This window comes from Salmo salar, chromosome ssa02 (assembly GCF_905237065.1).
Source record: "Salmo salar chromosome ssa02, Ssal_v3.1, whole genome shotgun sequence".
NCBI lineage: Eukaryota > Metazoa > Chordata > Actinopteri > Salmoniformes > Salmonidae > Salmo > Salmo salar.
The window spans coordinates 19839099-19853859 of record NC_059443.1 but is presented as its reverse complement, the minus strand read 5'-3'; the positions used below and the strand labels follow the sequence as shown (position 1 = coordinate 19853859).

The 14761-nt window shown below is 43.4% G+C and overlaps 1 protein-coding gene across 1 annotated transcript; it reads left to right on the top strand.

Moving 5' to 3' along the window:
- The first annotated feature begins 3339 nt into the window (after positions 1-3339).
- Positions 3340-11735, top strand: LOC106575046 (uncharacterized). The gene is made up of 6 exons (XM_014151188.2): positions 3340-3588; positions 6014-6366; positions 6509-6584; positions 7212-7290; positions 7573-7753; positions 7838-11735. The coding sequence occupies exons 2-6, from the start codon at positions 6016-6018 to the stop codon at positions 8381-8383; spliced, it is 1233 nt and encodes a 410-aa protein (XP_014006663.2). The 5' UTR covers positions 3340-3588; positions 6014-6015; the 3' UTR covers positions 8384-11735.
- Positions 11736-14761: the final 3026 nt, after the last annotated feature.

Genomic DNA, 14761 nt, shown 5'->3' with positions numbered 1-14761 from the left:
CCAATAACCCACCATCATAAAGGACCTCACGTTAGCCTATATATACACACCCAATAACCCACCATCATAAAGGACCTCACGTTAGCTTATATATACACACCCAATAACCCACCATCATAAAGGACCTCACGTTAGACTATATATACACACCCAATAACCCACCATCATAAAGGACCTCACGTTAGCTTATATATACACACCCAATAACCCACCATCATAAAGGACCTCACGTTAGCCTATATATACACACCCAATAACCCACCATCATAAAGGACCTCACGTTAGCTTATATATACACACCCAATAACCCACCATCATAAAGGACCTCACGTTAGCTTATATATACACACCCAATAACCCACCATCATAAAGGACCTCACGTTAGCCTATATATACACACCCAATAACCCACCATCATAAAGGACCTCACGTTAGACTATATATACACACCCAATAACCCACCATCATAAAGGACCTCACGTTAGCCTATATATACACACCCAATAACCCACCATCATAAAGGACCTCACGTTAGCCTATATATACACACCCAATAACCCACCATCATAAAGGACCTCACGTTAGCCTATATATACACACCCAATAACCCACCATCATAAAGGACCTCACGTTAGCCTATATATACACACCCAATAACCCACCATCATAAAGGACCTCACGTTAGCTTATATATACACACCCAATAACCCACCATCATAAAGGACCTCACGTTAGCCTATATATACACACCCAATAACCCACCATCATAAAGGACCTCACGTTAGCTTATATATACACACCCAATAACCCACCATCATAAAGGACCTCACGTTAGACTATATATACACACCCAATAACCCACCATCATAAAGGACCTCACGTTAGCCTATATATACACACCCAATAACCCACCATCATAAAGGACCTCACGTTAGCCTATATATACACACCCAATAACCCACCATCATAAAGGACCTCACGTTAGCCTATATATACACACCCAATAACCCACCATCATAAAGGACCTCACGTTAGCCTATATATACACACCCAATAACCCACCATCATAAAGGACCTCACGTTAGACTATATATACACACCCAATAACCCACCATCATAAAGGACCTCACGTTAGACTATATATACACACCCAATAACCCACCATCATAAAGGACCTCACGTTAGACTATATATACACACCCAATAACCCACCATCATAAAGGACCTCACGTTAGCCTATATATACACACCCAATAACCCACCATCATAAAGGACCTCACGTTAGACTATATATACACACCCAATAACCCACCATCATAAAGGACCTCACGTTAGCCTATATATACACACCCAATAACCCACCATCATAAAGGACCTCACGTTAGACTATATATACACACCCAATAACCCACCATCATAAAGGACCTCACGTTAGCCTATATATACACACCCAATAACCCACCATCATAAATGACCTCACGTTAGCCTATATATACACACACAATAACCCACCATCATAAATGCCAAGAGTGTGCAAAGCTGTCATCAAGGCAAAGGTTGGCTACTTTGAAGAATCTCAAATATAAAATATGTTTTGATTTGTTTAACACTTTTTTGCTTACTAGATGATTCCATATGTGCTATTTCATAATTTTAATCTATTCACTATTATTTTACAATGTAGAAAATAGTACAAATAAAGAAAAAGCCTTGAATGAGTAGGTGTGTCCAAACTTTTGACTGGTACTGTAATGCCCAGAAAAACACCAGCAAATCTGAAAGTGATCGCTGTTTCACATCAAACCAATTAAGATATTATTAAGTAAAAAGTAGCTCATACATTGCTGTACTATTTAAATACTTAATGTTAAAAACACATTTTTAGAGCGATACGCCAACAGGGACAGTGAATGGGAAATGGCCAGGTTATGTATGTCACATGTTGAAGAGGAGTGTTGCTGAGTTCATAGTGAGCTGGATGTATGGGGAGAGGAAGTAACCTAACACTACATATAGTGTCTGCTATACACTGTATACACACCCAGAAAAAAAACAGCAAATCTGAAATGAGTTCCTGTTTCACATCAAAGCAATTAACACCTTTATTAAATCAAGAGTAGCCTATACATTATTGTTGTGTGTGTGTGTGTGTGTGTGTGTGTGTGTGTGTGTGTGTGTGTGTGTGTGTGTGTGTGTGTGTGTGTGTGTGTGTGTGTGTGTGTGTGTGTGTGTGTGTGTGCTATTGTGTGGTCTCTGTGTATGTCAAATCAATCTAATCAAAACAAATTGCATTTTTCACATGTGCCGAAAACGAGTGAAATGCTTGCTTACGAGTCCTTCCCAACATTGCAGAGTAAAAAAAAATATATATAATAAAAAATCAAGAGGAATAAAATACTTAAATACACAAGTGTGTGTGTGTGTGTGTGTGTTTGCGTGTGAGCGTACGTGTGTTGCATGGTGAAGAGGGTCATTGGGTTAATGTTTAGCTGTATGTATGAAGGGATGGAAAGCTTTAGGTCCCTAAGCACGTATGCTATATGCCTCTGTGACTGTATTGGCTTTCCATGCCTAGAAGACCATATCAAATCCAAAAGTGTTTACTATTTGACCGTAAAACATACAGTGAGTGAAGAGAATATTCGCAATGTTGGGAACTTTGTATTACCTGTCCACACATCTCTTTATTGAAAACACATCTACACATTTCTGATTTATTGAAAACCATTATTAACTAACATTGACATTATACAGTACAAAACAACACGAACAGTCACATTCACAAAAAAACATACTGGCATGGATTCTACAGGCTGCCGCAGCCCATAATAACTGTATCAATATGATCTTCGTTCTCCTCTCTGTTCCTGAGGTAGACTACTTCACACGTTGATAATGACTTGTGGTTGTGTGTTTCTCTAGATCAGAACGATGAGAACAGAACTCTGTTCCAGACCCGGTGTGAGGGGTGACCTTGAATGGTGCCGCGAATGTAGCATTTAGGACTAGACCATCAGGTACAAAATAGTCATCATATTGGCCTACGCCTTTATCCTAAATCTTTTATACAGTATAACTCATTTTATTCTAGGCATTCATTATAATAACTCTATAGGCCTAAAAAAGCGTGTGCGTGTGTTTACACCGCTCAGCCGTAGTAGACTGAGGCACGAGTAGACTACCCACTCAGCCCGAACCACGAGCACGAACCACGAGCCCCACATGTATGGGCGGGGCTTTGAGTGCCCCGCTGACCCACCAATCAGCAGGCAGTAAAGCATTCACTGGCTGCATGGATCCACCAATGGGGTTTGTAACTTCAGACGAACAACCAATAGGGCACGAACTAATGTGGGCACGTGTATCCGTGCACATGTTGAAGCTCGTAAACCGTGGAGATAGAAAGAACTAGCAAAGAGGCAAACCAATGAAGGTCCGGCGATCGTGAGAGGAAGGAGACTGCCGACCTGATGTTCCAGCGAGTGTGAGACAAATATCGGCAAGTGGGCTACAGAGAGAGACGTTATCAAGGCCGTTTCTGGCAACCGTGGCCGGTTCTACTGCTGTTATTTAGTTGCAATATTTCAGGTGAGTGTTCTCTTTAAAATGTTACATTGCTACATTCCTGCGTGGTTTAAGGAATTGACTGTGATAGGCTATACCAGAGACATGATACAGTGTTTCCTTAATTACGTCCGTTGTGTTTAGTGTAGACTAACCTACTGCTGATTTGTTACGTCGTTGATGTGTTACAGTGTTATAGAGCTGGAGGCTAGCGTTCATTCTAAAAGCATGGAACAATTGCTAGACCTTTGTCAACGTCAGACTTGAACATAATATATTACATTTGTCAGTGTTCGTTATAAGTATAATTATTGTACTTAGTGTCATTTGTGTCAGTTGTAATGTTTGTGTTTGTCATGATCACGTTCCTCAAACACACACCACCTGAGACACAGTGAAATTCCCCTGCAGCCTACATACCTACACGGGGCCGGGCCAACACAGACACACACCGAGAGAAAACGCTGAGGAGTGTATGAGTTTTGGCTCATATGATTCAGTGGGTTGATCCATTGGTCCATGTTACGTATTTGTATTACATAATATTGGCATGCATCCAGTCATTCATCTTTACATTCCCACAAAGTCTATCTAAATGATAGGCGTAATTGGGACAGCACAAGTCCCAGGAAAGAGCCACCATAGTTATAATCAATCTGTTATAATCGATTTTAGGATTGTTACAATTATGTTACCCAAGTGTACTGTGGTCCTTTTCTTGTAAAAATCACAACTTCTGTGACAGACTATTAAACAGTGAAGTAAATTAATAAGTATCTCTCTCTGTGTGTGTGTGTCTGTGTGTGTGTCTGTGTGTGTGTGTGTGTGTGTGTGTGTGTGTGTGTGTGGAATCAAAACAAATTGTATTTGTCACATGTGCCGAATATGACATGTGTAGACTTTACCGTGAAATGCTTGGAGTCTTTCCCAACAATACAGAGTTAAAAATATATCATTAAAATCCAGAGGAATTAAATACACAACTACACAAGTGTGTGTGGTTATAAAAATCACAACTTCTGTGACAGACTATTAAACAGTGAAGTGAATTAATAAGTCTGTGTGTGTGTGTGTGTGTGTGTGTGTGTGTGTGTGTGTGTGTGTGTGTGTGTGTGTGTGTGTGTGTGTGTGTGTGTGTGTACATTGCAGAGGGACTATTATCACAGAGGGTTTGCTCTCTAGCAGAATGTGTATGGTGAGACTTTATCTGTGTGTGGGGTGTGTTAAACGGTATGTTGTGTGTGTGTACATTTGTGTGCGTGGAGGGTGTATATACGAAAGTGTGTATTTTTGGGTGGTGGGCGTTAGATTCTGTGTGTGTGTGTGTGTGTGTGTGTGTGTGTGTGTGTGTGTGTGTGTGTGTGTGTGTGTGTGTGTGTGTGTGTGTGTGTGTGTGTGTGTGTGTGTGTGTGTGTGTGTGTGGAGATACTAGTGTGCTCATGTTACCACTCTTAATGTAGTCTGAGGTCACAAACCAACAGGGACTCCCAGATTAGAGAGAGAGAGAGAGAGAGAGGGAGGGGAAGTAGTACTGTCTACAGAGGAGGGGGTTAGAGGGGGGGAGGGGAAGGAGTACTGTCTACAGAGGAGGGGGTTACAGGGTAGGAAAAGAGAGGAAGAGATGGGAGGCAGACAGAAAAACTGAGAGGAGGGGGGTGGTATAGTGAGTGAATCAGAGTGAGGGGGGATGGAGAGAAAGAGCAAGTGAGAGGAGCGAGAGAGAGAGAGAACCCCGGAGGCCGAGGAGGAGAGAGTCAGAGAGATAAAGACCCATCCTGCCTTATTGGATTCTACCACTGCTTATTCTACTCACACCCTTCCCCCTCACGTTTCACTCTCTCTTTCTCCATCTCCTCTCCCCTCAATGGGAGCCAGACATGCACGGCCATTGTGTGCCTACTGCATGCCCCCAGTCACGCTCTACATCATGTTAAACTAGGCCACTGGTAGACCCACCATTTTGAATTGGTGTTATTATTTTTGGGTTGTAGGATAAAAAAATGTCTCCCCTATAGCAATTTCCACAGCAATGTCGCTCTTCCTCTTTCAATTCAATTTCAATTTAAGGTCTTTATTGGCATGGGAAATATATGTTTACATTGCCAAAACAAGTGAAATAGATAATAAACAAAAGTGAAATGAAAAAAAATGAACAGTAAACATTACACTCACAAAAGTTCCAAAATAATAAAGACATTTGAAATGTCATATTATGTGCAAATAGTTAAAGTACAAAAGGGAAAATAAATAAACATAAATATGGGTTGGATTTTTCTTACTCTCATTTGAATATACAATGTCATTTGGCTGTTGTCACAGAGGACACATTTTGTTACTTGGCAGTTATTTGAAATATTTTCTCTGTTTACCCCATTCCCCCCTGCTCTCTCACTTCTCCCCCCTTCCCCCCTGCTCTCTCACTTCTCCCCCTCTCTCTCCAATCACACAGTGATGCAATCGCAGGGCAGCACTTCCTCCCAGCCCTCTGTTGATTCGCTGAGCTCCAGTGACAGCTACCTGTTCAACCACTCTGAGCAGGCGGAGGATGACACTGACGTCTTCCTGTCCGAACGCTCCCCCTCCGTCATCCTCGGCACTGGGGGCATGGTCAGAGGCAACGGCAGTGCCGGGGCAGAGAGTCCCGAGTCCCAGTGGGCGTGTGACGGCTTCACTGACCGCGAGGAGGAGGAGTCACGGGGTTCAGAGGTTACTGCAGGTCACCCCAGGGTCACAGCTGAGAGACAGAGAACAAGCGAGACGGAGAGAGAGAAGACAGAGGGAGACCTGCTGTTTGCCCAGAAGGTGAATGTCAGAGAGAGATGAAGGGATTGGGATGGAAGACATCATCTTCCTACAGATGTTTGAGACTGAACCAACTTCAGAGACAGCTTGACCACAGTACTGTACCCCATTAATAATCATCTCTCCTCTCTCTCTCTCTCAGTGTGCTGAGCTGCAGGGGTTTGTAAGGCCCTTACTGGAGCTGCTGAATGGACTGAAGGGGGGACGATTTGACCGTGGTAAGCACCATTCTCCTACACTGGTGTGTGATGCTGCAGCCTGTATTGATCTAGTCTGTATTGATCTAGTCTGTATTGATCTAGTCTGTATTGATCTAGTCTGTATTGATCTAGTCTGTATTGATCTAGTCTGTATTGATCTAGTCTGTATTCATCTAGTCTGTATTGATCTAGTCTGTATTCATCTAGTCTGTATTCATCTAGTCTGTATTGATCTAGTCTGTATTCATCTAGTCTGTATTGATCTAGTCTGTATTGATCTAGTCTGTATTCATCTAGTCTGTATTCATCTAGTCTGTATTGATCTAGTCTGTATTTATCTAGTCTGTATTGATCTAGTCTGTATTGATCAAGTCTGTATTGATCAAGTCTGTATTGATCAAGTCTGTATTGATCAAGTCTGTATTCATCTAGTCTGTATTCATCTAGTCTGTATTGATCTAGTCTGTATTGATCTAGTCTGTATTGATCTAGTCTGTATTGATCTAGTCTGTATTGATCTAGTCTGCAGCTACTGTGTCTGTAGTTTTCATCTGTAGGCGTATTGGTGTGTGTGTGTTGACTGTAGCGTGTCAGACAGTGTTACAGTGTGAATGCTGACTGGAGGATTATGTATTTGATTGACAGGTCTGAGTAGTTTCCAGCAGAGTGCAGCCATGGACCGCATCCAGAGGATCGTAGGGATCTTACGGAGACCCAACATCGGGTAAGACCACACACACACACACACACACACACCTGTTTATGTGCGTACTGGACTCAACCCTGCACTACTCAGTTTCAGCATTCTGTCACAACAGCAGAAAAAGAGAGCTTTCATAATAAGTAGTCCAGTTTGAATGTTTAGAGAGAGAAGTGGATTTAGTCTGGATCTGTGTTTAGTAGATGAGAACAGGAATGTTAATGTCCATGCTATTGTTTTCTAAACATTATAATCCTCCTCTCTCTATCTCTCCATTCTCTCCTCCCTCTCTCTCCACCTCCGTAGGGAAAAGTATATGAACACTCTTCTCCAGGTGGAGACGATGCTGAAGATGTGGTTTCCACAGGTGTCCCCCTTGGCCCCACCTACCGCCCCTACCCTCTTCCCCCCTCACCTCTCCCCCCGGGACAGCCCCAGCAGCACCCCCCCACACAGGCACAGAGACCAGTCGCACATCCCTGTGAAGGTGAGAACACACAAACACTCACGCGCACACACACAATAATATGTTGATAAGTTGTGGCTGACAACATTCTCTCTCTCTCTCCAGAAGCGCAGACTGAGTTGGTCAGACACAGACTCTGACACCCCTCCTCCTGTACTCTTTAAGAGGCTCAACGCCGGTGGAGGAGAGGAGAGGGGGAAGGAGGGGGGAGACGTACCCCCACACCCCCAGGACCCCACCAGCGACCAAGAGAATGAGAGAAAGGAAGATGAGGACAGCAAAGAGAGAGAGGGAGAGTCATCGAGCAACAAAGCGGGGCTCTGTTCTGAACCCGGTCCCACCTCGGTCCTTGTAGTGCCCATCCTTTCCCCCTGGAAACCAATGGAGGGGAAACAGCTGCTGCCTGTCATGCCACCTCCCACCACCAGGGGCAGTCCAGCCATGCAGGACAGCCTAATCTCTTCCACCACACCCTTCAACAACCTCCAAAGCCAGCCGCAGCCAATCGGGTGCCAAAGTCAGCCTGTTGCCGGGAAGACTGGGAAAAAGACCGTAAAGACCTGTCAGGGGCGGGTCCAGGCTCATTCAATCACGGCAAAGCCTTTGAAAAGGGTGGAGTGTAAGAGCAGGGTTAACCCCGCCCCTTTATAGACCTGATGCACTGAGCACTCCGACCAGCAGGCTAGTGTGACTACGTCAACATGCAAAAGCTGCTGTGCTAGGGAGAGTCAGGGGTAGAAATGGGCTGCAGTCCAAACACTTTATTTTTAGCCCCTCAGCCCTCCCACTAGCCACTTTCCCTTGGGGGAATCCCCTTTGAACCGGATGCAGTTTGACTGCCATCTTAAGTGGAGGTCCAATTCACTAACGTTGCCCCCTCGGGCCTCGATTTAGCTGGAGGGAGCGAGTGAAGAACTTTGATCACTTGCAGGGTTTATATGACCCACAATTCAATGCAAATTGTAGTCACGTATCATACTCCGGTGGCCGCGAATGTCACGTTCACTCACCACGTCTGACAAAATGATGATTCTAGCTTGCTAAATATATATATATGACATTGATTTTAGCGTTGCCAAATTGGCTTAGTGTGGTAGTGAGGAGCCTATAAAACCTAGCTAGCTTCATAAACATATTTTTGGGAATTCTGAAATGTATTGCAATAAATGACCAAACTATAAAACTAGCTAGCCAGCTATGGATAACTGTAGCTAGCTACGTTAGCTTGCTAGATACATGAATAGCTTTAGGTTGGTTGTTTTTAAGCTCAACTTCAAGATTTCCACCAAGGACGTTGCCTCTCCGATCATCACTCTCTAATTTGAATTTGGACTGCAGCCATGGTTTTAGGTGCTGATGTGTTTCCTTAATGATGGATCTTTTGCAACTACCTAAACACAATTAGGACCATTCATGAAAATGATATCTGAGAGACTACAGTTATTACTACATGAGGACAGAATGTGTCCTTGTGAATCATAATCACAGTTCCATAACAATCAGATTTTTTTGCACAAATAGTGGTTGTAGATTGGGAAGGTTGGTAAACACCTCTTAAAGCCCATCGCTTGTTTATAGAATATTGGATCTCTGATTGACTGAATGGTATACTCTCTTACTCCACTTAAGAAAAGGTAAATGCCACTATGCAAACTTAATCGAAACGCTGTTGGCTTAGGGATATTTGGGTTTCAGGTGGGTGGAGGCAAGGAGGTGAGAGGTGACGAGGAGAGGATGGTTAGGAGGACAGGTGGGATAAGATTTGGGGATTAAGGATAGTTATATTCCTGGAATGATATTCCTGGAATCTCCTCAGAGATGATGCTTCCAGTGAATAACAGCAGACAGACAGTTCAATAGACCGAGGCATTACGGATAGAAGTGAGGAATAATCCAACTAGCCAGATGCCATTAGACTACTGAATGACCTCTAGAGCTGAATAACATTTAAGAGGACGTGTCAGGAACCTCTACTGAAGTCTAAAGAGGTTTAGAATCTATTCAATGTCAATCCACCAACATGACACAATCTGTTTGTGAGGACGGATGCAAGGTGTTTTGGGTGAAAATCGATTATGACTGTGAAACGAATGAAACACAACTGGGTTTTATTCTGTGTGGAGAAATGTGAAGCGGGTTATCCGTTAAACAATAAATCAAATTTCAATGGTCTAACCGGTAGGGGATAGAATACCAAACAGACCTTAGATCAGCTTCTAGGGACAACTTAATCCTTTAAATGGCTCAGTGAAAGACTAAAGACCACCCAGAGAGAAGAGTCCACTCACAGACAGACATAAACCCTGTTTATTTATTCACATGTTGACTTGACAACGCTGCATTTATTTATTACCTTTATTTATTAATTGGCAGCTGTGTTTCTCACTCTTTGAACTTACAATTGGTTGACTGATTGGTTGACCGATGCTCTTGGGAAAGTTGCTGTACAACGGTTTGTTTGTGGTTTTTACTGTTATGGTGGGACACATTTTGGGGGGATGATTGGACTTTTGGACTACTGTGCCTTTACCAAATAGGATGTGTACAAAAAAACAGCATTTTATTCTTTCAAAGCATTTTCTACTGCATTTTGATAGTTTGTTTGTCTTTCTTAATAGCACAGTGCACAATCAGTTGAATAACACAGTACACAACGCCTAATTCCTGCCTTCAATCTCTTATCTGGCTTCCAGGGGTCTGTTGGGCAAAACTAGCTACCTACTGATCCCACAACAGCAAGGCAACCTCTACTCCAACCTGTGCAGTGGTCATGTGTACAACACAATAGTATTCTATACATATACATCATAGTCTTCTATGAACTAACGACAGTATTCTATACATATACATCAGTCTTCTATGAACTAACGACTGGCTAATTGATTTCAGTTTTTAGATTGACAGTTGCCTCTTCTCTGGGGTGTATTTTATAGTTGATTATGTAGGTCTGACTGGAGGATATGATCAGTGCTTGCTATCTCCTGTGTGCTTCTTGGCGCTCGTCAAACTTGAAAAACGTGAGGATCAGAGCTAAAAGGGAGACAGTATGAATATTTATTTTGCACCGTCATCGTAAGCTGCTATACATAATATGACTAAAACATGATTGATATATTCCTCATAACAAATAATTAATACACATGTTTTTACTAATGAAATGTAATAATATATGCCATTTAGCAGACGCTTTTTATCCAAAGCGACTTAACGTCATGCTGCATACATTTCACATATGGGTGGTCCCTGGAATCAAACCCACTATCCTGGCATTGCAAGCACCATGCTCTACCAACTGAGCTCCAGAGGAAATAACTGGTGTACATGATGCATGGTTTACAAAGAGTTTACTTATGCTTAATAAACTGTTTATATGCAGAGCTTCAACTGAGGAGAGCCACAACTGAACACATAATCACTGGTAGCCTCCATGTCACCTACCTACCGTCTTTACATGGGGCTGGGGGATGTTTTTATGCTTGAGGTATAAGTTGCTCTTAACCACAGGTCTATGATCAGATTTTTCCTACCCCCAATCCAAACGTTTACCATTAGGGGTTGAAAACACACCTGACCCCGGGCCTGTGGTTAAGGGCCACTTCTTCCTACTTGTGTTTTTTATACAGCTGTTTTGTGACAGAGAAACTGATTGCACAGATTTTTGTGATCTCTTTTCCATGTATGTTTTCTACTGCAGAGACCACCGCTGATTGGTCAGAAATAATATGTCTTGTTTATTTCAACTGCCTTTTTATATCTTAGTAGATGCTGTACTCACCCCCTCTACTCCCCCTCTCTCTACTCCTCCCTCCCCCCTCTCTACTCCTCTCACCCACATTCTACTACTTTTGCCCTCTTCCCTTTCTCTCTCATATCTGTTCATCCCTCTCTTACCTTCTCTCTCACTATTTCTCTGTTTCTCACTCTTACTCTGCTGTTACTCTGTGTTACTCTTCGGAGTACTTTTTACATTGATGATACAAAAATAAAATCTTTTAATAAATGACACTTTTGAAGATTAATTTTTTGAGTTCTCTGTTATGTGTGTATGCATGGGTGTTGGTATGTTGGTGTAACAGTGTAGGTTCCGTCCCTCTCTTCGCCCCAACCTGGGCTCGAACCAGGGACCCTTGCACACATCAACAACTGACACCCACGAAGCATCGTTACCCATCGCGCCACAAAAGCCGCGGCCCTTGCAACGCAAGGGGAACAACCACTTCAGGTCTCAGAGCGAGTGACGTCACTGATTGAAACGCTATTAGCGCGCACCACCGCTAACTAGCCATTTCACATCGGTTACATTGGGTTAGAGTGTGTTGGGTTAGAGTGTGTTGGTATGCTGGGTTAGAGTGTTGGTATGTTGGGTTAGAGTGTGTTGGTATGTTGGGTTAGAGTGTGTTGGTATGCTGGGTTAGTGTGTTGGGTTAGAGTGTGTTGGTATGTTGGGTTAGAGTGTGTTGGTATGTTGGGTTAGAGTGTGTTGGTATGTTGGGTTAGAGTGTGTTGGTATGTTGGGTTAGAGTGTGTTGGTATGCTGGGTTAGAGTGTGTTGGTATGCTGGGTTAGTGTGTTGGGTTAGAGTGTGTTGGTATGTTGGGTTAGAGTGTGTTGGTATGTTGGGTTAGAGTGTGTTGGGTTAGAGTGTGTTGGTATGTTGGGTTAGAGTGTGTTGGTATGTTGGGTTAGAGTGTGTTGGTATGCTGGGTTAGAGTGTGTTGGTATGCTGGGTTAGAGTGTGTTGGTATGTTGGGTTAGAGTGTGTTGGGTTAGAGTGTGTTGGGTTAGAGTGTGTTGGTATGTTGGGTTAGAGTGTGTTGGTATGCGGGGTTAGAGTGTGTTGGTATGCGGGGTTAGAGTGTGTTGGTATGTTGGGTTAGAGTGTGTTGGTATGTTGGGTTAGAGTGTGTTGGTATGTTGGGTTAGAGTGTGTTGGGTTAGAGTATGTTGGTATGTTGGGTTAGAGTGTGTTGGTATGCAGGGTTAGAGTGTGTTGGTATGCGGGGTTAGAGTGTGTTGGTATGCGGGGTTAGAGTGTGTTGGTATGTTGGGTTAGAGTGTGTTGGTATGTTGGGTTAGAGTGTGTTGGTATGTTGGGTTAGAGTGTGTTGGTATGTTGGGTTAGAGTGTGTTGGTATGCGGGGTTAGAGTGTGTTGGTATGTTGGGTTAGAGTGTGTTGGTATGTTGGGTTAGAGTGTGTTGGTATGTTGGGTTAGAGTGTGTTGGTATGTTGGGTTAGAGTGTGTTGGTATGCTGGGTTAGAGTGTGTTGGTATGTTGGGTTAGTGTGTTGGGTTAGAGTGTGTTGGTATGTTGGGTTAGAGTGTGTTGGTATGTTGGGTTAGAATGTGTTGGTATGCTGGGTTAGAGTGTGTTGGTATGTTGGGTTAGAGTGTGTTGGTATGTTGGGTTAGAGTGTGTTGGTATGCTGGGTTAGAGTGTGTTGGTATGCTGGGTTTTAGTGTGTTGGTATGTTGGGTTAGAGTGTGTTGGTATGCTGGGTTAGAGTGTGTTGGTATGTTGGGTTAGAGTGTGTTGGTATGTTGGGTTAGAGTGTGTTGGTATGTTGGGTTAGAGTGTGTTGGTATGCTGGGTTAGAGTGTGTTGGTATGCTGGGTTAGAGTGTGTTGGTATGTTGGGTTAGAGTGTGTTGGTATGCTGGGTGAGAGTGTTGGTATGCTGGGTTAGAGTGTGTTGGTATGCTGGGTTAGAGTGTGCTGGGTTAGAGTGTGTTGGTATGTTGGGTTAGAGTGTGTTGGTATGTTGGGTTAGAGTGTGTTGGTATGCTGGGTTAGTGTGTTGGGTTAGAGTGTGTTGGTATGTTGGGTTAGAGTGTGTTGGTATGTTGGGTTAGAGTGTGTTGGGTTAGAGTGTGTTGGTATGTTGGGTTAGAGTGTGTTGGGTTAGAGTGTGTTGGTATGTTGGGTTAGAGTGTGTTGGTATGCTGGGTTAGAGTGTGTTGGTATGCTGGGTTAGAGTGTGTTGGTATGTTGGGTTAGAGTGTGTTGGGTTAGAGTGTGTTGGGTTAGAGTATGTTGGTATGTTGGGTTAGAGTGTGTTGGTATGCGGGGTTAGAGTGTGTTGGTATGCGGGGTTAGAGTGTGTTGGTATGCGGGGTTAGAGTGTGTTGGTATGTTGGGTTAGACTGTGTTGGTATGTTGGGTTAGAGTGTGTTGGTATGTTGGGTTAGAGTGTGTTGGTATGCGGGGTTAGAGTGTGTTGGTATGCTGGGTTAGAGTGTGTTGGTATGTTGGGTTAGAGTGTGTTGGTATGTTGGGTTAGAGTGTGTTGGTATGTTGGGTTAGAGTGTGTTGGTATGTTGGGTTAGAGTGTGTTGGTATGTTAGGTTAGAGTGTGTTGGTATGTTGGGTTAGAGTGTGTTGGTAAGCTGGGTTAGAGTGTGTTGGGTTAGAGTGTGTTGGGTTAGAGTATGTTGGTATGTTCGGTTAGAGTGTGTTGGTATGTTGGGTTAGAGTGTGTTGGTATGCGGGGTTAGAGTGTGTTGGTATGCTGGGTTAGAGTGTGTTGGTATGTTGGGTTAGAGTGTGTTGGTATGTTGGGTTAGAGTGTGTTGGTATGTTGGGTTAGAGTGTGTTGGTATGCGGGGTTAGAGTGTGTTGGTATGCTGGGTTAGAGTGTGTTGGTATGTTGGGTTAGAGTGTGTTGGTATGTTGGGTTAGAGTGTGTTGGTATGTTGGGTTAGAGTGTGTTGGTATGTTGGGTTAGTGTGTTGGTATGTTGGGTTAGAATGTGTTGGTATGCTGGGTTAGAGTGTGTTGGTATGCTGGGTTAGAGTGTGTTGGTATGTTGGGTTAGAGTGTGTTGGTATGTTGGGTTAGAGTGTGTTGGTATGCTGGGTTAGAGTGTGTTGGTATGCTGGGTTAGAGTGTGTTGGTATGTTGGGTTAGAGTGTGTTGGTATGTTGGGTTAGTGTGTTGGGTTAGAGTGTGTTGGTATGTTGGGTTAGAGTGTGTTGGTATGTTGGGTTAGAATGTGTTGGTATGCTGGGTTAGAGTGTGTTGGTATGTTGGG

Excerpts from the sequence above, each read along its gene's own strand:
- LOC106575046 (XM_014151188.2), top strand. The coding sequence starts at position 6,016 with ATGCAATCGCAGGGCAGCACTTCCTCCCAGCCCTCTGTTGATTCGCTG. Across the intron at positions 6,367-6,508 it reads ACCTGCTGTTTGCCCAGAAG|TGTGCTGAGCTGCAGGGGTT; the intron begins GTGAATGTCAGA and ends TCTCTCTCTCAG. Across the intron at positions 7,291-7,572 it reads TTACGGAGACCCAACATCGG|GGAAAAGTATATGAACACTC; the intron begins GTAAGACCACAC and ends CCACCTCCGTAG.